Here is a 23,505-nt window from a genome sequence, read left to right on the forward strand (position 1 = left end):
TCTGGGTGGCTCCCCTCTATCCCCTATGGGTGGGGTGGGGTGGGGCGGGGCATCCTGTCTGTAACCCAGGCGGAGGGAGGCAGTGTGTATCTTGGGACTAGAGTGCTAGGCTGGCAGGCAGGAGAGCTAGGCTCTGGGCCCTGTTCCCTGCCGGGTGACCTAGGGCAAGCCACAGTCCCCATTCTGTGACTCAGTTTCCCCTCCGTAAAATGGGGCTGCCGCTCCTGCCCACCTGCCCGCCGTGCTCTGCCGCTAGAGGGGGCTAGGCGCTGTCAATAACACTCAGCTGCGCCCAGCACCGAAGCAGGGCCCCGGCCGGGGCCAGCCTGCCCGAGGCGGGCGGGATCCCTCTCTTGCTCCGGCTGCCCCCAGGGCAGGCGGGTGTGGCCCAGGGCTCCGCCCTCACCTGGGCGCTCTCGCCCTGCCGCCGCCCCAGCCACCAATCAGAGCCATGCGCGCCTCGTGAATATTCATGAGTCTCGGGGCGGGGGCGTGGCATGCTATGTAAACGAGCAGGTGCCGGGCTGGCTGCGGAGTGTTCCCCGGCTAGCGGAGCTCGCGCGTCCTGCGCCCGGCCATGGCCCCGCCGCCCCGCGCCTACAGCCCGGCCGAGGTGCGGCAGCGCTGCGCCCAGGGCGCCTGCCTGGTGCTGCGGGGCCGCCGCCTCTACGACCTGAGCGGCTTCGTGCGGCTGCACCCGGGCGGCGAGCAGCTGCTCCGGGAGCGGGCGGGCAGCGACGTGAGCGCCGCGCTGGAGGGGCCGCCGCACCGGCACTCGCGCAACGCGCGCCTCTGGCTGGAGCAGTACTACCTGGGCGAGGTGTGCCCGGCCCCCGCGCCGGAGCCGCAGGTACCGTCCCGCCGGCCCGGCCCCGCCCTCTGCCCCCCGTCCCTGCAGCCAGTGCCCTCTGCGCCCTGTTTCTGCATTGCACACACCCCCAGCCAGTACCCACGCCCTCTGCGCCCCCGTCCCTGCAGCCAGTGCCCTCTGCGCCCCGTCCCTGCCCTCTGTGCCCCGTCCCTGCAGCCAGTGCCCTCTGCGCCCTGTTTCTGCATTGCACACACCTCCAGCCAGTACCTGCGCCCTCTGCGCCCCCATCCCTGCAGCCAGTGCCCTCTGTGCCCTGTTTCTGCATTGCACACACCTCCAGCCAGTGCCCGCGCCCTCTGCGCCCCTGTCCCTGCAGCCAGTGCCCTCTGCGCCCCTGTCCCTGCAGCCAGTGCCCTCTGCGCCCCTGTCCCTGCAGCCAGTGCCCTCTGCGCCCTGTCCCTGCAGCCAGTGCCCTCTGTGCCCCGTCCCTGCCCTCTGCACCCCGTCCCTGCAGCCAGTGCCCTCTGTGCCCTGTTTCTGCATTGCACACACCTCCAGCCAGTACCCACGCCCTCTGCGCCCCCGTCCCTGCCGCTAGTGCCCTCTGCGCCCCCGTCCCCGTCCCTGCCCTCTGCGCCCCCGTCCCTGCCGCTAGTGCCCTCTGCGCCCTGTCCCCGTCCGTGCCCTCTGCGCCCTGTCCCTGCCGCCAGTGCCCTCTGTGCCCCCTCCCTGCCCTCTGTGCCATGTCCCTGCATTGCACACACCCACAGCCTGCACCCCGGGTCCCCCGTCTCTGTCTATCTGTGCCCTGTCCCTGTAGTGCACACCCCTAGCCCCTGCATCCATCCCTATACCCTGTGTGTGCCCTCTGCACATCAGACCCCCAGGTCTTGTCCCTGCCCTCTGCAGCCTGGTCTCTCTCTGGGTCCCTTCTCTGCTCCTCTGTGCCCTGTCCCTGCAGTGCGCGTCCCCGATGTTCTGCATCTATCCCTATACCCTGTCTCTGGGCTCTGAGTTCACCTGCCCTGTGCATGGTGTGCCCCTGTGCCCCCCGCATCACTCCTTTCTTCATCTCTCCCTTCTGCTCCCCCTTCACTTGTGCTGGGCTCTTCATCCACCTGTATTGCCCCTGCTCTGCTCCACCTGGGCCCACTGCACTGCTATCCCACTCTCATGCCCTCCCTCCATCCCATTTGCTCTCACTTGCCTTACCCCAAACATACCCCATGACACCCCAGGCTCTGCATTCCACCTGGCCACCACCCTGTGTCCTTCCAGCTGCCCAGATTCCTCCTCCTCCTCATACTGTCCCCTGAGTCCCCTTTTCCCTCCTCCCCTGCCCCTGAACTTCATGTGTTTCCTTGGTCCTGCAACAACCTGCTGCCCCCCACCCCCAGTAGTACAGCTGGGAGGGGTGCTTAGGGGCAGCTGAGCCTGGTGTGGCAGATCTCGCCACCTATAACTGCCCTGTATCCAGGCACTTGTATTTTGCACCCACTCAACTTCATCCAGCCACTTGAATCATGTCCCGCACCTGTCTCATTTCCTGTCCCCACCCTTCACCTGCGTGGCTGCCCCTTCACTTCCATGCTGGCTGATTGCTCATTTTCTGAATTCAGCACTAACCCTCTACCCCCATCCTCTTCGCCTCTGTTCTCTCTAGGATGTGGAAATGTAATGGGGTGGAGGAACCCAAGGTTTGTGGTTCACTAGCCCCGCCTTAGCTCAGAGCAAATCCCTTTTGCAATCTCTGCTCAGTTCTAAAATGTTGTGTTGATGGGGAAACTCCCAGAGTTAGAGCAATTGTTTCTGGATGGCAGGGAGGGGAAGATCGGGGTGGGATGGGGGCACAAATCCCAGCATGAAGTGCCTAGAGGTGGGTCCTATTGCATACATCTTCCTCAAGACCCCCCCCCCCGCCCCATCCGTTCATACTTCAGAGAATTTCACCACTAAGAATAAAATAATTGTCTCATTTAGGCTAAAATGAGGGTTTCATATTTCAAAATTGTTCCCAGAAGTCGTGGAAAAATGCTGGATTTCTTCATGCAGAGATCCTGGTGCTCAATTCGTTAATTCCCCTCTCAAATAGCTTGTATGCTGCTTTGAAAGGCTTCATTTCTGTGCATGGGCGAAAGGGTTGGGAGGGGTAGTTAACAACTGATGCCAGAGCAAACGCCGCACTCCCATCACTGCATGGCACTGCCCAACTGCTCAATCAATATTACACTGTCAATGATTATACAGAAACAGTGAACTAGTCTTTTGAGCTTGTACCCAGCTTCTGTCATAAAGCTCTGTACTGACACACCAGTAACTATAGCAGTAAAAATTGGTCAGGTCTGAAAAATTACCAGACTTTCTCTGAAGGCGAAGAGGAATATTTGTGTAAAGTTTGAAGAAAATCCATCCAACTGGTTTTGAGTAACTGGTCTCTTAAATAATTACCCTGATTTTTAAGTCTTGATTCCTGTTTAACGTTTCCTGGTTTCTTATAACCTCAGGGAAAAATGCCTTGTTACTAGCGCTAAATGCAGTTTTTCTTACAAGTACTTTATTTGCTAAAAAATGCAGTTTCAGTTGACCATAAAGGTCAGTGATAGAGCGCTCACCTGAGATGTGAGACATCAGCTTCAGACTTTTGCTCTGGAACAGAGCCAAAACAAAATCTTCTGATTTAATTGAAAACTCTGAGTTTTTATTTGGTTTGACCTGGATTGAATTTTTTTTTAAAAATTCCGTACTGGCACCGGACCAGAACATCTGTTGTTCACCAAGTTCTGTTTGTTGTTGTCCCTGCAAACTTTCCCTAAAGTTAAATCACCTTCAGCTCGTGGGCCAGCTGGATTTAAAGAAAAGTTTTTGCTTAATCCTCACTATTAGCAATAGTGGAGATAGATTTGGGCCCAACCCAGCTGCTGTCAATACCAACTCTGTACTATGTGTTGCTCGCTTCCGTTAGCAGGCATGTGATGTGCACGGCGTCTTCCCAACATGGAAGTCACTGCCCAAAAGCTTTACACTTCAAAAAGACGACAGGTAGAGATGGAGGGTAGGGGAGAGCAGGGGACAAAAGATAGAGAAGTTGGCCCAGTGATGACAGGCTACATGTTGATGATGCACAGCTTGAATGTGTAATCGTGTTAAACTACATATTGGAATGTCTAGCAAATGCCAGATTAGCTTAGAGCCTTGCTGTTATCCCTGTAGGGGTCTTGGTGGAAATAAGTGGAGTGTTCAGGAGTGGATAGTAGCTGTGCCACCTGACTCAGGAATCATGCCTGGGAGGTGGTGTGGTGACCTGGGCTGGATAAGTAGAACAGAGGGTCACACTGAGACTGGCACTGTTGGGATCACAGTGGGGATGGAGGTGCTGAATAGGGAAGATCTTGTCCTGTGGCCAAGGAAGGTAATTTTAGCAGTGTTTTGGAGGCAACATATAGTAGGGAGGCCAGAGAAGAGTCTGCAGTAATCACAGCTGGATATTTGGGTCCTTGCTCAGAGTTCCTGCTGTCGGAATAGAGAGAAGGATGGATCTTAGCTGTATGGCAGAAGTGGCAGCAGGGTTCAGATATGTAGGGCAGAGGAGAGGGACAAGTCAAAGCTCACTTGTGTGTATGCACCAGGTTGTTGGGAAGGCCTGTGTGCTGCCCTCAGTTACAGTGAGGGGGTGCTCCAGGCAGAGGGGGGATAGAAGAGGTTTAGGTGAGAAGATTAGGAGTTCTGTTGTAGCCAGAGGCTGGTTGTGTTGGGAGGGGAAGCAGCCTCAGGGCATTGAGGTTACAGTGTCTGAAGGTTTGCAAAGACTGCAGATGTGGTGCCGTTAGAAGGCTTACTTTGATTTCCCACTTGTAACTGTGGGGCAGTGATCCTTGTGCTTCCATTAGGGTTACCAGATGTCACCATTTTTATAGGGAGAGTCCCAATTTTGGGGCCTTTTTCTTATATAGGCACCTATTGCCCCCCCACCCCCTGTCCTGATTTTTTACACTTGCTATCTGGCCACCCTAGCTTCCATATTTTTAGGTTTGAGTTTCATCAGCAACTAGACTGTGCTTGAAATGAGGATTAAATGGAGGAAGTACTTGCCTTGAGATGAAAAGATCCAAAAATGGCTCCTTGAAATTTCAAATGTTTAATATTACTTGTGTCCCACTGTCTACCCAGTGAAACCTTATTGTATCACAACATTTGTGCGGTAGGTAGCTTTGGAGGCTGACTCAGACACAGGCCAACTTTCTAGGGTAGGGATAGAAAAATGGTTAAGGAACTTTCATAATTTGAAAACTAGGCTTGGTTCACTCCCTCTGAAGCTGCTGGAGAGAGATCTTGTGGCAACGGATTATTTTCATCATCAACCTCAGAACCAGCTAAAGAAGCTTCTCAAATGTACAGTAAATGCCAGCATCTTGTAGCAGTGCTAGTTGTAAATCAGGCTAATCAGAGAAATGTAGGGTTGGAAGGTACCTTGAGAGTTCATCTAGTCTGACGCACCTCTACACCCCCAGCTGAGGCAGGATCAAGAATACTTAGTAAACCTAATAATGCTTATTGTCCCTTGTAAATTTGCTTGACTGTTACAGCTGGAGAAGCAGGACGTCGCAGCACGGCTTTGTTAGCCACCCCTTTCAGACAGGCACAAAGAGGGTCTGTTTGAAATGGAGACTCTAAAATCAAGAGCCCAGGCTTTTAATCCTAGCTTGCTTTGACTCTTATTTTTATTCTCTCCTCCCTCTCCCCGCACTCCTTTGCCAATGTTGGAATGGAGGTGGCTGTTCTGTGCGTGCATGGCAGCTATAGGCTGCAATGGCCCATCTTGTCAGGTGGCCATTGAATCAGGCAGTGCTCTCAAGGAGTCGTCATTAAGACAGGGTAGCCGTGTTAGTCTGGATCTGTAAAAGCAGCAAAGAATCCTGTGGCACCTTATAGACTAACAGACATTTTGGAGCATGAGCTTTCGTGGGTGAATACCCACTTTGTCAGATGCATGTAGTGGAAATTTCCAGGGGCAGGTGTGTGGGTGTGTGTATGTATGTATATGCAGGCAAGCTAGAGATAATGAGGTAGTTTAATCAGGGAGGATGAGGCCCTGTTCTAGCAGTTGAGGTGTGAAAACCAAGGGAGGAGAAAACTAGTTTTGTAGTTGGCAAGCCATTCACAGTCTTTGTTTAATCCTGAGCTGATGGTGTCAAATTTGCAGATGAACTGAAGCTCAGCAGTTTCTCTTTGAAGTCTGGTCCTGAAGTTTTTTTGCTGCTTGGCCAGCAGTGCTCACATCTTAAATTTAAAGAGCCAGTGACCCATCCAGTGTTTGTTTAGAACTTAAACCCCAAGCAATATGACCTCAAAAGCTAGCTGTGGGTGAGACGTGAGGGTACTTACCCAGGGCATCTCTCACCAAACTCAAGCACTTGAAAGCAAGGCAGTGGCTACCGAAGGAGGCTGTAAACAGTGTGTTCGTGTAACAGATGGGTACAGTATTCTTATCCAGTACAAAGAGCTCCTAGGTCATCACAAGACCCAGGTGGAGAGGGGGGCCTTGAATCTTTAACCTCTGCAATTCCTGAGACTGGGAAGCTGGCTTCTTCCCCTAATGCCCTCCCCTCTCCAGTGGGGAAAGCAGCAGCTTTGTCCAGCTCCCTCCCTGGCTCCTTAACTACTCCCCTGCAGAGAGCGTGCTTGCTGCTGCCATCCAGGGAAGTGGAGGTGTAGAAAAGAGCCATCACACCCGGCCAAGGGAGCAGAAGATGAGGGCTCTCTCTTCTGCTCCTCCCACAGGTCTTCCAGTAGTGGTTCCACTCACTGCTGGCCTGGGGCTCTGTCCACTAGCTGGCTGATTTCTGGTCTCCTGCCCCCTGCTCTCAGATAAGCAAAGGCCGGGGTTATAATCCAAATAGGTCATTCCAAGGGCGTTCTCTCTGGAGTGGGGAGGTGCTCCCTTGTTGAAAGCTGCCCTGTTCAGGGACACTTGCCCGAGACCCCCTTAGCACTCTGCACCCCCTTCACAGCAGCTAATATCAGCTGGACTCTTGCTGCCAACCGCGGAAGTGATCTAGCCTGAACTGGTGGCAGGCCTTTCATAAGGAAGGCCTCCTCCCTTCCCTTTGGACTGCTTTCCCTTGGGGAGAGTGTCAGAGCCAGCACTGAGTGACATTCAGGACATGGTGTGCAAGGTTCCTGTTTGGTTACGTTTTGTATTGTTTTCTTGGCTTAGTTTAGCCCCTGTGTTTCAGCATGGAGCAGCAAGGGCCGCGCACCAGCTATCTCTCAGGGATGGCTTTGTAAATCGTCTGTATTTTTAGTATCATAGGGCTCCTATTAGCTTTTTTTTTTTTTAAACAAAATTCTTCTGTCTTCCAAATCCTTGGCATGGCAAATGGTCCCCAGCTCAGAGACTCTTCTCCTTTCTCCCATGCCACTCCCCTTCCAGCCCCCTCCCCCATGCTCCCAGAACAAGTCCAACGAGTTGATGTGAATGAAGCTAGCCGGACAAGCAAGTTCCTACTCTGCAGCCTGTTGTGGAAGGGAATGCCATTCGTTGTACAAATGCATCGAGAGCCGAGAAACCGAACAGTGGAGGGAGATCAGACACAACCTGGCACTAGGCAAACTGTCTGGCATCTGCTGATTTAAGTGACAAGTGACTTACTTGCTGCACGCGCCGCCCTCTGACTCAAGTTTGCTTTGCCTGGACCAGGAAGGATTTAAATCCCATTCTAGTGGCACTGCAAACACTTCTTCCTGTTAAGAGGGTGAAAGTACACATTTCCCACTTGACTTCAATGACTGCTCTTGTGTGTAGTGGTGGTGTAGTAATGTCAGTCCCAGGATATTAGCAAAACAAGGTGGCTGAGGTAATATCTTTCTTTTATTCTCTCACTGACAGAAGTTGGTCCAAGGTCCAATAAAAGATATTCCCTCAGCCACCTTATCTCTCATTTTTTCCATATGTAAATTACCCTGCCCTTTGTTCAGACACCACAATTGTTCGGGCTTTAGGAGAGGCTTATCTCTGCATTTGATGTGCCATGAGGGTTGCACTCAGAGCATTTTGGGTTTGTCTACACTATCCACGTTACAGCGCAGCCACGGCAGCACTGTGGTGGGAGCAGTGCAGATACTCTTTATTACCAGAGGAGAGCTCTCCCAGCGACTTAAAAAACCCACCCTGAATGAGTGGTGGTAGCTTGGCTCCTGTCTACACTGGTGCTTTTCAGCGCTAAAACTTTTGTCGCTTGGGGGGGTGTTTTTTCACAGCCCTGAACAACAAAAGTTTTAGCACTGAAAGTGGCAGTGTAGACACAGCCTAAGTCTGCCTTTTTAAGGCCTCCATGACATGTCTTCAATTTTTCTCCAAACAGAGGCAAATCCTTCTTGCATAAGTCTGGATTCTACTGTAGACTTAGGCACTGATTCTAATCTCCGTTGATGCTGGTGGGGTTACTACTCTGCTCCGTTCTGTTCTGTGAGAGCTTTGCTCTTGTTTCCCAATGATGGGGAATGCCTGGTGTACTCAAAGGATGCTCAAGCAGCCCACGAGCTCTGTGAAATGAGACGAGCATGATTTCCAGTAAGCACCTTCCAAACAGTTCCAGTGGAAGAACAAGCCTGCAGCCTAAGGTTATTTCCTATTGCCACAGTCCTGTGCTAAGGACACCCTGTGCAGCTAAAAGAAATTCCCCATGTCTCTGGGTGACCGTCTCCCCTGGATCATTGGAATGTAGGCTTCAGGCCAGCTCACGTGCCATCTAGGAGTGTTGATGTGTATGGCTCAAGACTAGACGGGCAGGAGACATATCCTGGAGAGGGAGGATTTTAAGGAATGCTGCATAGAACTTGGATGAGTCTAATGCTGGTTTCTCCAGTCTCTGTTAATAGCTTGAACCTGTTGGACCACATTCTGGCCCTGTGTCTTCTATAAACATATGGTCTTTGACAGCAAAGAGGCTGGAGGACTGGGTGTGCACTTTGAACTGGGCTTTGCTGCCTCTATCAGCTCTTGCAGGCAGAATGAGTTAACAGTAGGTCCAGGAGTGAAAGTAATTTAAAGGCTTTACCAGTATACAGGAGTCCTGAGCGGGAGGTGGCCTCAATGGGAAGAGGCGGAGCCTTTTAAGATTTAAAGGCCCTGTGGCTTGGAGCCCCAGGGCCTTTATATCACCCCAGAGCTACCAGCTGCAGAGGCATCAGGGAGCCCCAGAGCTCAGGGGCGAATTAAAGGGCCGGGGGCTCCAGCTACCACGGAGCTCTGGGTCCTTTAAATCACCGCAGGAGCCCTGCTGCCACTACCCCAAGGTAACAGGGCTCAGGCTAGGGCTGGAGTAGTGGTAGCGGGGCTCTGACAGTGATTTTAAAGGGCCTGGGTCTCCAGTCACTGCAGGGAGCCCCGGCCCTTTAAATCCCCACTGGGGCCCTGCCGTGAGGCTGCCGGAGATCCGGCTGTGATTTAAAGGGCCCGGGGCTCCCTGCAGCAACTGGAGCCCTGGGCCCTTTAGATCACTGCTGGAGAAGCCGGTCTGGAGCCAGTATGCCAGACCGGACCGGCTTACTTTCACCTCTGAGTAGGTCTGAAATACAGGCAGAAGCCCCCTAGAATGTATGTTGATTTGTTCACTTGAACTTGCAGAGTGGCTTGTTCTGTAAGTGACTCTAATGATCCAGACAGACATGTTATCCAGTTCTGCAATTGCCATTACATCACATTGCCTCTTAAACTTCAGCCATTCACCTTTTTTTCTGCTAGCAAGTCCCTAGAGAGTGTCTTTGAGTTCTGATTGCCAGCTGCACTGCAGGCACTTCTTAGTGAAGTGGTAGATTCTGAGCTAATAGCCTGAACTGTATAGAAGATTCTCTACAATCCGCATCCTGGCTGATGCAGGAACTGGAGTCCAGAGCTACAAAATAGAGCATTATAAACAGGCAGAAAGTTGGGCCCCCATACAAGAAGTCCAAAATCTGCACAAAAATTAAGTATGGGGATGTTAAATAGTGCTATCTTTAATCTTCATTGTCTTGGGCATGAATGATGTGGGAAACAGTTTACATCAGTCGATTCGAATGGGATTTTCCAAATGGAGGTGAGTGCCCATATACCATCGAAATGCATTGGGAGTTGAGTGTCTTTGAATCTCCCTGTCTAAAGTGACTAATTTTGCAGGCTTAAGTGGTCTAGTTCTCTCTGCCTAGTATGAGACTCAAGGGTCTCTGAGCAGTGGCCTGAGTGAATGTTGTTTGGCTACTGCATGTTCTAATCAGGGTTCCTGATTCCCTAATTTTTAATTGCCATTTTCAGAGTTGGTGTCCCATGCGTGCCACCCTTTTGGGGTTCAAGTGTTTCCCATGTCCTGGCTTCCAGGGAGCGCTTCTGAGTATGGAAGTGTTCTTCTTCGAATGCTTGCTCATATTGATTCCAATTAGGTGTGCGCGCGCCACATGCACGATTGTCGGAGATTTTTACCCCGGGAGTAGCGCCCTTATGGCGTTGGATATATGCCCCTACTGACCCAGGGCCCCCTCAGTTCCTTCTTAGCGCCCATGACAGTTGTTGGCTGATCTCCACCTCCCTAGCTTTACTTGTTGTACTGTAGATAGTTGTTCAGTGTAGTTGTTAATAGTTTTTAGCACTTATGGTTTAGTTAATAGTAAGTTTGTATATAGTGTAGATAGTGCTTGGAGGAAATGGGGTTTATCCCCTTTCCTCTTCCCCGGTACCAGGGCCCATGCCCAGCTTTCCGGGTTTCAAGCCGTGCTCCGCCTGTCTCAAACCAATGCCTATGGGAGACCCCCACGACTCCTGCCTGAAGTGCCTGAGGGAATCCCATCAACCAGATAAGTGTCGCATTTGTAAGGCTTTCAAGCCTTGAACAAAAAAGGAGTGGGATTTTCGTTTAAAACAGCTCCTAATGGAAGCGGCATTTAGCCTAGTGCCTTCGGTACCACATGCAGACCAGGTGCCGTCGGTCCGAAGCATGCCTCTGGCACTGGAATGACCCAGCACCAGCGAAGACTCTCTACTCCGGACATCTCTGACACCAGTACAGATGTGACACCGTTCACTGTTTCTGCAGCCCAAGAAGCAGCACAAACCACCTGCTGCTTCTGTACAGTTGCAGACACTGCCTGTGCCCCCACTGAGCAGTAGCCCAGGCCAGAGTGTCCCGTGAAGGCTCCAACTTTGGCATTGTCAATTCTGGCACCACAAGAGCTGTAGAGTCTGGTGCACACAAGCTCCCCCGTGCGCACCGTGGTTGAGCTCAGCCTGCTGTCCACTCTGGAGACCTTCTCCACCACTTGTGACCTGATCGTGCTGACGGAGCCTGGGACCATCTCACCCCCTGGCACCGCCGGTGCGGACTGCACCATCCATGGGGAAACTCCCAATCCCGGTACCGCCTGAGATCCTGGCACTGGTCTCCAGCTCCCAGGTGCAGAGCGACAGAGCGGAGCAGTGCAATGCTGCATGGGCGTTCGGCACCGCCTTGGCCTTTGTGACCTAATTCGACGTCGTCCAAGCATGGAGTGGCTACCACATCCAGGGCCATGACACTGATGGTGCTAACCCGGGGCAAGATGAAGGACAGGATCCCAATTAGGGATCCCCATAATGGTCCTTCTGGACTTCTTGGGCATACCACTAAGCCCAAGGTGTCCCCTCAGGCACTTCTCGATCGGCCCGTTCAGAGCCTTGGATGCCTGAGGCCACTGTGAGCCGCCCTCCCCCAGCAGCCTCGGAGGTGACTGCCCTGCCACCAGATCGGACCCATGCCACTAGCGTGGGGGACCTAGGGCAACTGGATCCTCCCCAAACAGACCTTCCCCAGGATCTGCTAGTCCCAGGGGTGTCCTCTTCCTCCTCGCCTGATGAGGCAGTGGCAGGCACGTCCTCCTCTGGCCCACCACCTATAGATCTTCGTGCACACCAGCATCTGCTATGTAGGGTGGCACAGAACATGAGCTAGGTGAAAGAAGTGGTGGAAGTTGAGGATCCGGTGGTGGACATTTTATTGGCCGATGCCCCCATACATGTTGCCCTACCTTTCATTAGGATCATCCAGGCTAATGCCAATACACTCAGGCAGTCCCCAGCGTCTGTTCCTCCCACAGCCAGAGAGGTGGAGGGGAAATACATGGTGCCCTCTAAGGACTATGAATATTTGTATGTTCCCCCCCATCCTTGCTCCCTCGTGGTACAGTCTGTGAACGAGAGGGAGAGACAAAGCCAGCAAGTGCCAACCACTAAGTCCAAGGATGCTAGGCGCTTGGATTTATTTTGGCACAAGATTTATTCAGCTGGTGGCCTACAGCTCAGGATAGCTAACCGCCAGGCCCTCCTGAGCCGTTATAACTATAACACCTGGACCTCAATGGAGAAGTTCAAGGAGAGGAGTTTGTGGCCTTGCTAGAAGAGGGCAAGAAAGTGGCAAGGATGTCCCTGTAGACGTCTTTAGATGTGGCAGACTCAGCAGCTAGGACTCTAGCCTCGGGTGTGGCTATGCTCCACATCTCATGGCTACAAGTGTCTGGTCTTCCACCGGAGCTGCAACAGACCATTCAGGACCTGCCCTTTGATGGCCAGGGGCTATTCTCTGACAAAACTGACCCCAGGCTTCAGAGTTTGAAAGACAACCAGGCTATCATGTGCTCACTGGGCATGCATACCCCGGTGATGCAACGTAGGCCCTTCCGGCCCCAGCTGCAGTGCACCTACTCTAACCCTCGACTGCGGCAAGACTAGGAGGAGACAATCTGGTCCTCAATCAAGCCTGAATCCAGGCCCCCCCAAAATCATCGGCAGAGCCCAAGCAAAACTTTTGAAGGTGTTCCCGAGGATGGCGTACGAGTCTCCTTGCAGGATTCTTTCCTGCCTTTCTTCAACCACCTCTCCTATTTCCTCCCTGCATGGTCCCGCATAACATTAGATTGCTGGGTCCTATGCACGGTGGAAACTGGATACTATCTTCAGTTTGTTTCGCCCCCTTCCCACCCTCCCTCTCCGTCCCTCTTCAGGGACCCCTCTCATGACTAACCCCTCTTACAGGAGGTACAGGCGCTCCTGGCTATCGGAGCAGTGGAAGAGGTCCCAAAGGATTTGAGGGGCAGGGGTTTTATTCCCATTATTTCCTAATCCTCAAGGCAAAGGGAGGACTATGGCCCATCCTGGACCTGCGCAGACTCAACAAATTCATGGTGAAGTTGAAGTTCCGCATGGTTTCCCTGGGAACCATTATCCCGTCTCTGGATCATGGAAACGGGTATGCCGCCCTCGACATGAAGGACGCGTACTTCCACATAGCAATTTACCTGCCACACAGGCGATTCCTTCGCTTTGTGGTCAACCAGCAGCATTTCCAATTTACCGTCCTTCCCTTCGGACTGTCCACAGCGCCAAGAGTTTCACAAAATGTATGGCTGGCATAGCAGCCTCGCTCCGCCGACGTCGGATACAAGTGTTTCCGTACCTTGACGAGTGGCTCATTCGAGGTCTTTCCGAGCTGCAGGTGCGGTCTCATGTTCGTCTCGTCATGATCTTGTTCAAGCAACTGGGCCTGCTGCTCAACACCAAAAAGTCCACTCTGGAGCCTACGCAGAGAATAGACCTCATTGGAAGCAGCAAAGAATCCTGTGGCACCTTATAGACTAACAGACATTTTGGAGCATGAGCTTTCGTGGGTGAATATCCACCTCATCAAATGCAAGACGATACTAGTCTAGACTAGACTATACCAATCTTCATTGGGGCGATCCTGGACTTGAATCTTACCAGGGCTTGCCTACTGCAGGCCCTCTTCCAGTCCATGATGACCGTTATTCATGGCCTCCAAAGCTTCCCGACCTCAACAGCATGCATGTGCCTCGCTGTTCTAGGCCACATGGCCTCGTGCACTTTCATGACCAGACATGCCAGACTACGCCTCCGTCCACTTCAGACCTGGCTCTCATCAGTGTACTGTCCAGGCCGAGACAGTTTGGACACAATTCTCACTGTGCCGATGGAGGTCTTATCCTCTTTGGGTTGGTGGTTAAACACCAGCTTGGTTTGTGGGGGGGATGCCATTCCATGCCCCACAGCCCTCTCTAGCCCTGACCACGGATGCATCATCTCTGGGCTGAGGCGCTCATCTCGCGGGCCTTCACACACAGGGTCTTTGGTCCATGCAAGAAATAACACTACATATCAACATAAGGGAACTGAGAGCAGCACGCCTGGCATGTCAGGTATTCCATGAACACCTTCAAGGCCGTGGTGTCAGTCTTCACAGACAACACAACAGCCATATTTTACATCAACAAGCAAAGTGAAACGCGGTCTTTCCTCCTCTGTCAGGAAGCCATACATCTCTGGAGAATTTTGCATAGCCCACTCAATCGACCTGATGGTGTTGTTTCTCCCAGGAGTACAGAACACCTTGGCAGATCGCCTTCCTTTAACCATTATAGTATTTTCCCAGGACTTTGCTTTCAAGGCACAGGGGGCTACATCTGCATGCTCTTTGGTGATGCTGTGGACATAAACTGAATGCAATGGGTGGCAGAAGCCAGACATCTTTGATTTGGCCTGCAGTCTCTGAAACACATGCTCTGAGGAATTCACCATCAACAGATGCCCACAGTGAATTTACAACTCTCAGCAAGTAACTGGCCTGGTCTGGAAAACGTGTCCTGAATACATGCTCCCTAAGGTGATTGCATGACCAGGTAACACAGCTGGTGAACTGTGTGTGTGTGTGTGTGTGTGTGTGTGTGTGAGATGATGTGGCAGCAGTTACTGGTGAGGGTGTCTTTCATGAGGTCTGTTGCCATGAGTTCGCTAGATTTCCATCACTGGTGGATCCGGCACTGTCGAGTTCATGGTGAGCAACAACCAGATGAACTCTGCTTTGCAAAGCTAGGCTGGATCTGGTGGAAAATCCAAATTGTACAGGCTGCGACTGCCCCAACAGATGCTGTAGTGGCTGGATGAGCAATCTACTTCAGCAGTTCCTGGGCTTGATTCACCACTGTTACTGCGGTAACTCTCTATGGAAATTGATGGAGTTACACTAGCGCAGAACTGCATTAATGTACTGGAGCCTCAGGCCCCTCGTTTGTAACTAGATTTCTAGCTTGTTGACGTCTGGACAATGGACTAACTGAAGGCTGCCTCCTACTTTATTGCTCGTTCCAGCTGAAGGCGTGGGGTTGGCTTCTGGAAATGCAATCTAATCACTATTGTGACTGGAGCTGCCTTTGTGTTTTTTTAAGATGGCATGTTTGTGGCTGGGAGGAATTGGTGTGGCCACACCCACTAAATCTGAGCGTCTGATCTGAAGCAGCATTTGGCAGCTTTGTGTGGGTGTCCATGTGGGCTTACAAATCTCAGCTATGCACGTGTGTCAGAGGAGAGAGGAACTGAGTCTGCATCCACAGGGAGGATGCCAAAGGAGATACTAAATGACTTTCCAGCTTCTTTGTTGTTGGTACATATATGAGTTTGTTTGGGTGCAAACAAACTGCAGGACTGAGTGGGGGCAGCATGGAATTCTTGCCAGGCTGGGGGTCAGAACTCCAGTGCTCCCCTCTGGTGTGAGAAGCAGGAGTCTCTAACTCTTCTCAGCCACTTCATTTCTGTCCAGTCCGCAGCAGGCTGTCTACTCTGGAGTGTACATCAGCACAACTTGACCTCCTTACCTGGTGGACCATCCTCTCTGGACAGGTTGCTGTCCTTTCTGTGTTTAGGAAGTTTGCGGGGGCAGGGGAGCATGAAGGCTAACCTAGGGTGCCTGGGATCTATTGAGGATGTGATGTGTCTTAACACTTGCTAGTAACAGCAGCCTTTCCAGATGCCCTCTGCACATGTTAAATGGAGAAATCCTCAAAACACATGGCCTCTGTAAAGCCCATCCACGTTACAAGGATTTCAGCGTGTGGTGGATTCATCTGTGTGAGGGGTTCCTGCCCTGCTGTGTGCTGCGTCTGTCTGCTGGACCCAGAGAATCATAGAATATTAGGGTTGGAAGAGACCTCAGGAGGTATCTAGTCCAATCCCCTGCTCAAACAGGACCAACACCAACTAAATCATCCCAGCCAGGGCTTTGAAAAGCCTGACCTTAAAAACCTCTAAGGATGGAGATTCTACCACCTCCCTAGGGAACCCATTCCAGTGCTTCACCACCCTCCTAGTGAAATAGTGTTTCTTAATATCCAACCTACACCTCCCCCACTGCAACTTGAGACCATTTCTCCTTGTTCTGTCATCTGCCACCCCTGAGAACAGCCGAGTTCCATCTTTGGAACCCCCCTTCAGGTAGCTTAGGGCTGCTATCAAATCCCCCCTCACTCTTTTCTTCTGCAGACTAAATAATCCCAGGTCCCTCAGCCTCTCCTCGTAAGTCATGTGCCTCTGTAGTGTCTTGTGTCTGAATTATTGTCTAGTCATCTCTACTCTCTCAGGGCAGGGGACGAAATGTGGTTCCGCTACATCGTGTTCACAGCGTGGCACGTGCCCTGTCAGTGCACCATAAATACACCTACTTTCCTTTGACGGCTGCATGGGCCTGCAGTTAATGTCCATTTCCTGGGCCCAGTAAAATATTAGGGAGGATTTTAATCTGAATTCCAAAGGGAAGGGTGCTCTGAGAAGTCTGGGTCCTCTTGTGGTACAGGGGAATTCGCTCACCCCATCCTTCCCTTACCAAAGCACCCAGTAACTTCAGAATGCTCGACACCCCACATGGTACCAGGCTAGAACAACCTTGGAGGCTGAAGGCTGTTAGCCCTAGAATGGGTACAGCATGGACAGTGGCCAGGCAAGCATTTTGTGCACTCGGCCCCTGCTAATGCACCGTAAATCTGACCTGGAAAGGGCATATCTAGGCATCACAAGGGAATTCAATTGTTTTGACCCAGTCACACTACTGACAGATGGTCAGCAAGGCTAATGGTGAAGATGGATTTTGTGCTGTGGATTACAGCTGCTTTCTCAATGGAATCTCTTTAATGCAGACCGGTGTATGCCCTAGTCATGGTGCAGGACCCCATTGGGTGAGACACACAAACACTGAACACAAAGATGGTTCATCCCACTTTCAGTCAATACTGGTGGCAGGCCAGGGCTGACCTAGCAAAGGAAAGCTCTTGATCCCATTGTCAGCACCTCACCACTTCTCTTAGGTTTGGGTGCCGGAGCAGACCAAGGGAGTAAAACGCCACCTGAGAGTAAATACATACTTTTCATGGGCATCTAGCGTGCAAAAATCAGACTCTGCCAACTATCTGCGTAGTGTTTCGTTCTGGAAATAGCTGGTCACCCAACAAGCAACCTTTAGTATCTGAAGTATTTCATTCATAGGATAACTAATGTGAGGCCAGTTTTTAAAAAGGGTTCCAGAGGTGATCCTTGCAATTACACACCTGTAAGCCTGACTTCTGTACTGGGCAAACTGGTTGAAACTATAATAAGGAACAATATTGTCAGACATATAGATGAACATAATTTGTTGAGGAGTAGTCAACGTGGTTTTATTAAAGGGAAATCATGCCTCACCAATCTACTAGAATTCTTTGAGAGGATCAACAAGCATGTGGCCCAAGGGGACCTAGTGGATAAAGTGCACTCTAGATTTTCAGAAAGCCTTTGGCAAGGTCCCTCACCAAAGGCTCTTATGCAAAGTAAACCGCCACAGGGTAAGAGGGAAGGTGCTGTCAATGGATCGATAACTGGTTAAAAGATAAGAAACAAAGGGTAGGTATAAATGGTCAATTTTCAGAATGGAGAGAGGTAAATAGTGGTGTCCCCCAGGGATCTGTTCTGGGACCAGTCCTATTCAACATATTCATAAATGATCTGGGAAAAGGGGTAAACAATGATGTGGCAAAATTTGCAGATGATAAAAAATTCTTAAAGATAGTTAAGACCCAGGCAGACTGTGAAGAGCTACAAAAGGTTCTCTCAAAACTAGGTGACTGGGCAACAAAATGAGAGATGAAATTTAATGTTGACTACTTTAAAGTGATGCACATTGGAAACCATATTCCCAACTATACATATAAAATGATGGGGTCTGAATTAGCTGTTACTACTCAAGAAAGAGATCTTGGAGTTGTTGTGGATAGTTCTCTGAAAACATCCACTCAATCCTCACAGAATGAAGAAAGGAGAGTAGCAAAAGACAGACCCTGGACTTCAGAAAAGCAGACGTTGACTCTGTCAGGGAGCCGATGGTCAGGATCCCCTGGGAAGCTAATATGAGGGGGAAAGGAGTCCAGGAGAGCTGGCTATATTTTAAAGAATCCTTATTGAGGGTGCAGGAACAAATCATCTTCCTGTGCAGAAAGGATAGCAAATATGGCAGGCAACCAGCTTGGCTTAACAGTGAAATCTTTGGTGAACTTAAACACAAAAAGGAAGCTTACAAGAAGTGGAAATTTGGACAGATGACTAGGGAGGAGTATAAAAATATTGTTCGAGCATGCAGGGGTGTAATCAGGAAGGCCAAAACACAACTGGAGTTGCAGTTAGCAAGGGATGTGTGAAGGGTAACAAGAAGGGTTTCTACAGGTATGTTAGCAACAAGGTGGTGGTCAGGGAAAGTGTGGGCCCTTTGCCTCCCCCATTTAGTAATCTAGTGACAGATGATGTGGAAAAAGCTGAAGTACTCAATGCTTTTTTTGGCCTTGGTCTTCACAGACAAGGTCAGCTCCCAGACTGCTGCACTGGGCAACACAGTATAGGGAGGAGGTGAGTACCCCTCAGTGGTGAAAGAACAGGTTAAGGACTGTTAGGAAAAGCTGGACGTGCACAAGTCCATGGGTCCGGATCTAATGAATCCAAGGGTGCTGAGGGTTGGCTGATGTGATTGCAGAGCCACTGGCCATTATCTTTGAAAATTCGTGGCAATCGGGAGGTCTTGGACGACTGGCAAATATAGTGCCCATATTTTAAAAAGGAAAGAAAAAGAACCTGGGGAACTACAGACCAGTCAGCCTCACTTCAGTCCCCAGCAAAATCATGGAGCAGATCCTCAGGAAATCCATTCTGAAGCACTTGGAGGAGAGGAAGGTGATCAGGAACAGTCAACATGGATTCCTCAAGGGAAAGTCATGCCTGTACAACCTGATTCCTTTCTGTAATGAGATAACTGGCTCCGTGGATATGGGGAAAGCAGTGGATGTGATGTATCTTGACTTTAGCAAAGCTTTTGATACGGGATCCCACAGTATTCTTGCCAGTAAGTTAAAGAAGTATGGGCTGGATGAATGGACTATAAGGTAGATAGAAAGTTGGCTAGATTGTCGGGCTCAATGGGTAGCGATTAACAGCTCGATGTCTAGTTGGCAGCTGGTACCAAGCAGAGTGCCACAAGGGTCAGTCCTGGGGCCAGATTTGCTCATCATCTTTATTAATGATCTGGATGCTGGGATGAATTGCACTATCAGAAAGTTCGCAGATGACACTAAGCTGGCGGGGGGAGGTAGATATGCTGGAGGGTAGGGATAGGGTCCTGAGTGACCTCCTAGACAAATTGGAGAACTGGGCCAAAAGAAATCTGAGGATCCACAAGGACCAATGCAGCATCCTGCACTTAAGAAGGAAGAATCCCATGCACCGTTGCACGCTAGGGACCGACTGGCTAAGCAGCAGTTCTGCAGAAAAGGACCTGGGGATTATAGTGGACAAGAAGCTGGCTATGAGTCAGTGTGACCTTGTTGCCAAGAAAGCCAACAGCATATAGGGCTGTATTAGTAGGAGCATTGCCAGCAGATCGAGGAGGTGATTATTTCCCTCTCTTCAGCACTGGTGAGGCCACACCTGGAGTATTCTGTCCAGTTTACCTGTTTTGTTCATTCCCTCTGGGGCACCTGGCACCAGCCACTGTCAGAAGACAGGATACTGGGCTAGATGAACCTTTGGTCTGACCAAGTAGGGCCATTCTTATGTTCTTATAGAAGATAAAGCTTTATTTTAAGTTTAGAGGAACCTTCCTATTTCAGCTGGGTTGTGAACTCCCATCTTGAGACTCTGCATGAAGTCTGGTCTCTGATTAGCAGCTAAGATTAGTGTCTCCCACTACTGCAGCAATTTATCAGGCCAGTTTACGCCAAAGGAATTGGGGCACTTGTGAAAGGTGTTGGCTGGGATGTTAGTTTTGGCATCACCACAACTTAATTACAGCAATGTCTGTGTCTTTCTAATGTATCTATCACCTTAATTTCTAGGAGAACACATGACATTTTGGCATGCGTACCTGCAGATCTGAAATTCCTGAGAGCAGTGTAAATGCAGTGATCTCGGGTAGGCTGTTGTAATTATCTTTGCACTAATTGTTCAAGCCCTGTTTGGAACCAGTTCGCTTGCTGGGCCTACATTTCACATCCTACCCCAACTCCTCCGGAAAGGTTCCAGAAAGCCATCTCTTCAAAGTCTTTACTGGCAATTCTTTCTTGGACAAGAGCAGATTTCCAGTTCTCCTAGCCTTCAGAGAACACTCTTCTTTGTGTCAGTCCTTCCTCCACACCAGTGACCACCTCAGCACACTGCCCCCTTTCTCTGCATTACTTCAGAATGGCCTTGTTTTGTTTGGGTTGTAGCCAGGGCCGGCTCCAGGGGTTTGGCCTCCCCAAGCAGGAGAAGAAAGGGGGGAAAAAAAAAAGCCGCGGTCGCGATCTGCAGCAATTCAGCTGGAGGTCCTTTGCTCTGAGCGGGAGTGAAGAACCCTCCGCCAAATTGCTGCCGAATACGTGAAAGTGCCGCCCCTCTCCAGAGTTGCTGCCCCAAGCACCTGCTTGATAAGCTGGTGCCTGGAGCCAGCCCTGGTTGCAGAATTGGAACTACGCACCTGACTTAGTTAAAACCTCCCCCCCATAACTAGCTTTAGAAGAACAGCTGTTGCCATGCTGGTGTCCCACATGCTGCTAGCCTGGCTACGGGAGGGAGGACATGGAGTGTAAAGGGTACCAGGTAATGGAACTTTCCAGAAGGTTTTAGCTAAACTTGAGTGGAGGGTGTAGTGTCAGAATGAGGCTATTGAACTGACGTCAAGCAGCTCAGTGTTTGCCATTGACTAGGGGTAAATCTCCACTGCAATTGGCAGCCTGACTGCAGCCCGTGTAGACACATGCACTAGCGGGATCACAGCTAGCTTGGGTGAGTACAAACAGCAGCATGGGCTTCAGTGCAGGCTGTACAAGCTTGCCTGGGCCCCTGGGTGTTTACTCAGGTGGCTAGCCTGTGCTAGTATGGCTTCGCGGCTGTTGGTATTCCCCCAAGCATGTCTACCTGCGCTGCAGTCACACCTCCGATTGCAGGATAGACCCCTGTGTTGGTTCCAGCGGTGCTGGAAATCCCTGCTTTGCTGCTTATGCAGATGCACCTTGGTGTCTGTTCTGGGACAAGGTGATGGTAGGTTAGTTCTAGTCTTTCCCCTGTCTGAGACAGGGGTAAGAATCCTACCCTGGTCCTCAAATAGGAAATGCCTTGTCCCTAGGCAAATTGTATGCTGACTCCAGCCAAACAGCTGAAGTCACTGCTCAGTCCTGAGGTGTGTGTCAGTGCCATCACAGTGCTTGTTGCCTAGTACCTGTCTCTGTCATGCCTGTTCTGTCTCATTTTTCCCCCGACTAGTCTAAAGTCCATGGTGTATTGGAAACCCCTTTAGCATGGGAATGTTTTCCCCATTGGCTACGTTTGGTGTTTCTCAGCAGTGACTTGAGGCTACATAGCTACCTACCATCTGCCTTTCACAGTGAGGTCATGGATTGGAGTCGAGCCCATCAGCCATTGTTTGTTTGGCTCATCCATGGCTAAAGTGAAACAAATTAGCTCTTGGTCCAGTTCTTAGTAGGACTTTCGGCCCCTAAGTGCTAAATCGCTTCTGAAGATGAGACATGGGCATTTCCAGGTGGCCTCTGTAACACCTACGTACCTGTGAAAATCTGGGCCTGGAGCCTGGGTTGTGCCTGCCCCCAAGAGGGAGCCTCCCTGTGTGTCTGTCTGACTCAGAGCACATGGGGCTGCTTTAATACGCTCTAACTCATGATGCGTCCACACTGGCAAGGCACGTAGAGCGCTCTTACTCCACAACTAGAGCACGCCTGGTACTCCACCTTGGCGAGTGGAATCACGTTTGATGCACCCCTGCTGGAGCACCGTGGCACCAGTGTGAATGCCCTGGTCTGTTAATGTGCTCTGATTGGCCTCCAGAAGTGTCCCACAAGGCCTGTTCTAGCCACTCTGATCATCACTTTGAACTCTACTGCCCTGCCCTCAGTTGATCAGCCACCAGACCAGCCCTCTAAATTCTCTGGGAATTTTGAAAAACCCCTTCCTGTTTGCTCAGCCAGGCGTGGAGTGCTCTCAGCGAACCTTTCCTGGTGACCATGTCTCCATGTGCCAGGTGATCCCCAGTAATTAGCAATAGTGAGGTGCTGGACCTCATCAGTGTTCGGGGTGGGGGTGGGGAGGAAGCTGTCCAGTCCCAGCTGCGCTCCAGCCATAGGAATTATGATACCTTTGGGCAGATATCAAGGGGCATGATGGAAAGGGGCCATGACTGGGACGCTCTGCCATGCAAGGTTAAAGTGAAGGAGCTGCGGAATGCTACTGCAAAGCCCATGAGGCAAACAGCTGCTCCGGTGCTGCCCCTGTGACCTGCCGTTCTTACAAAGAGCTGGATGTGATACTTGGGGGCGACCCTCACCTTCACTCCGAGTCATAGGTGCCAACTCCGTGGGTGCTCTGGGGAAAAATTGGTGGGTGCAGAGCACCCACTGGCAGCTCCCTGACCCACCCCTCTGCCCCAGCTCACCTCTGCCTTTGCTCCGCCTCCTCCTCCTCCCCTGAGCGAGCTGCCATGTCCTACTTCTCCCCCTTCCCTCCCAGAGCTTGTGCCACAAAACAGCGATTTCGTGTGGCAAGCCTGGGAGTGAGGTGGGAGAAGGAGGAATGCAGTGTGCTTGGGGAAGAGGCGGGGCTAGGGTGGCGATTTGGGGAGGGATCCAATGGGACATGGGGGGGTGGGGCAGGAGCGGGGCTGGAGTGGTGGGGGCACAAGCACCCACTGGCGCCTACAAAAGTTGGCACCTGTGCTCCAAGTACCACCATAGACACTTCAGAGTCCAATCCAACAAGGCAGGAAGAAGAGTAGAGCTAGGGTGCTGAGGAGGAGGAGGAGGAAGACACCCTGGCATCCCTAAATACATGCAAGCAGGAGTTGTTCTCAAGCTGGGAGGAAGGTAGCCAGTCGCGGTGGCCAGTGCTTGGGAAAGGACAAAAACCAGAGGAGGTTCCCGGCTATAACCGGGGGTATGCTGTTATCGGCCAGGTCCAGCTTCCCATACAGAGAGCACCAGCCGCCCTGTAAACAGCCAAAAGCACACTTCACAGTCAATCTGCACCGGCTCAGCCTGTTGTTGAACCACTCCTTGCTGCTGTCAAGTCTCTCTCTGTAGGGTTTCATGAGCCATGGCATTAAAGGGTAAGCAGGGTCTCCAAGGATCACAGGCCAGTGTTCCAAAAGATGCATGTGTCATGCACCTTTCTGGGCCAGCCTGCGTTAACGTCAATGAAACGCTCACGGTGATCCACAAGCGCCTGGAGAACCATAGAGAAATAGCCCTTCCAATTAATGTACTCGGAGGCTAGGTGGGCTGGTGCCAGAATTGGAATATGCATCTCATCTATTGCCCCTCTGCAGTTAGGGAAACTCATTTGTGCAAAG

At 51.2% G+C, this 23,505-nt stretch overlaps 1 protein-coding gene across 1 annotated transcript in view; it reads left to right on the forward strand.

The window, feature by feature from the left end:
- Positions 1–577: 577 nt before the first annotated feature.
- Positions 578–23,505, forward strand: part of FA2H (fatty acid 2-hydroxylase) — a 74,761-nt gene continuing 51,833 nt past the window's right edge. The window contains exon 1 of the mRNA XM_030582127.1: positions 578–850. Coding sequence (XP_030437987.1) covers positions 578–850 — 273 coding nt within the window. The remainder of the gene's footprint in view (positions 851–23,505) is intronic.

Source organism: Gopherus evgoodei, chromosome 12 (assembly GCF_007399415.2).
Source record: "Gopherus evgoodei ecotype Sinaloan lineage chromosome 12, rGopEvg1_v1.p, whole genome shotgun sequence".
Classification (NCBI taxonomy): domain Eukaryota; kingdom Metazoa; phylum Chordata; order Testudines; family Testudinidae; genus Gopherus; species Gopherus evgoodei.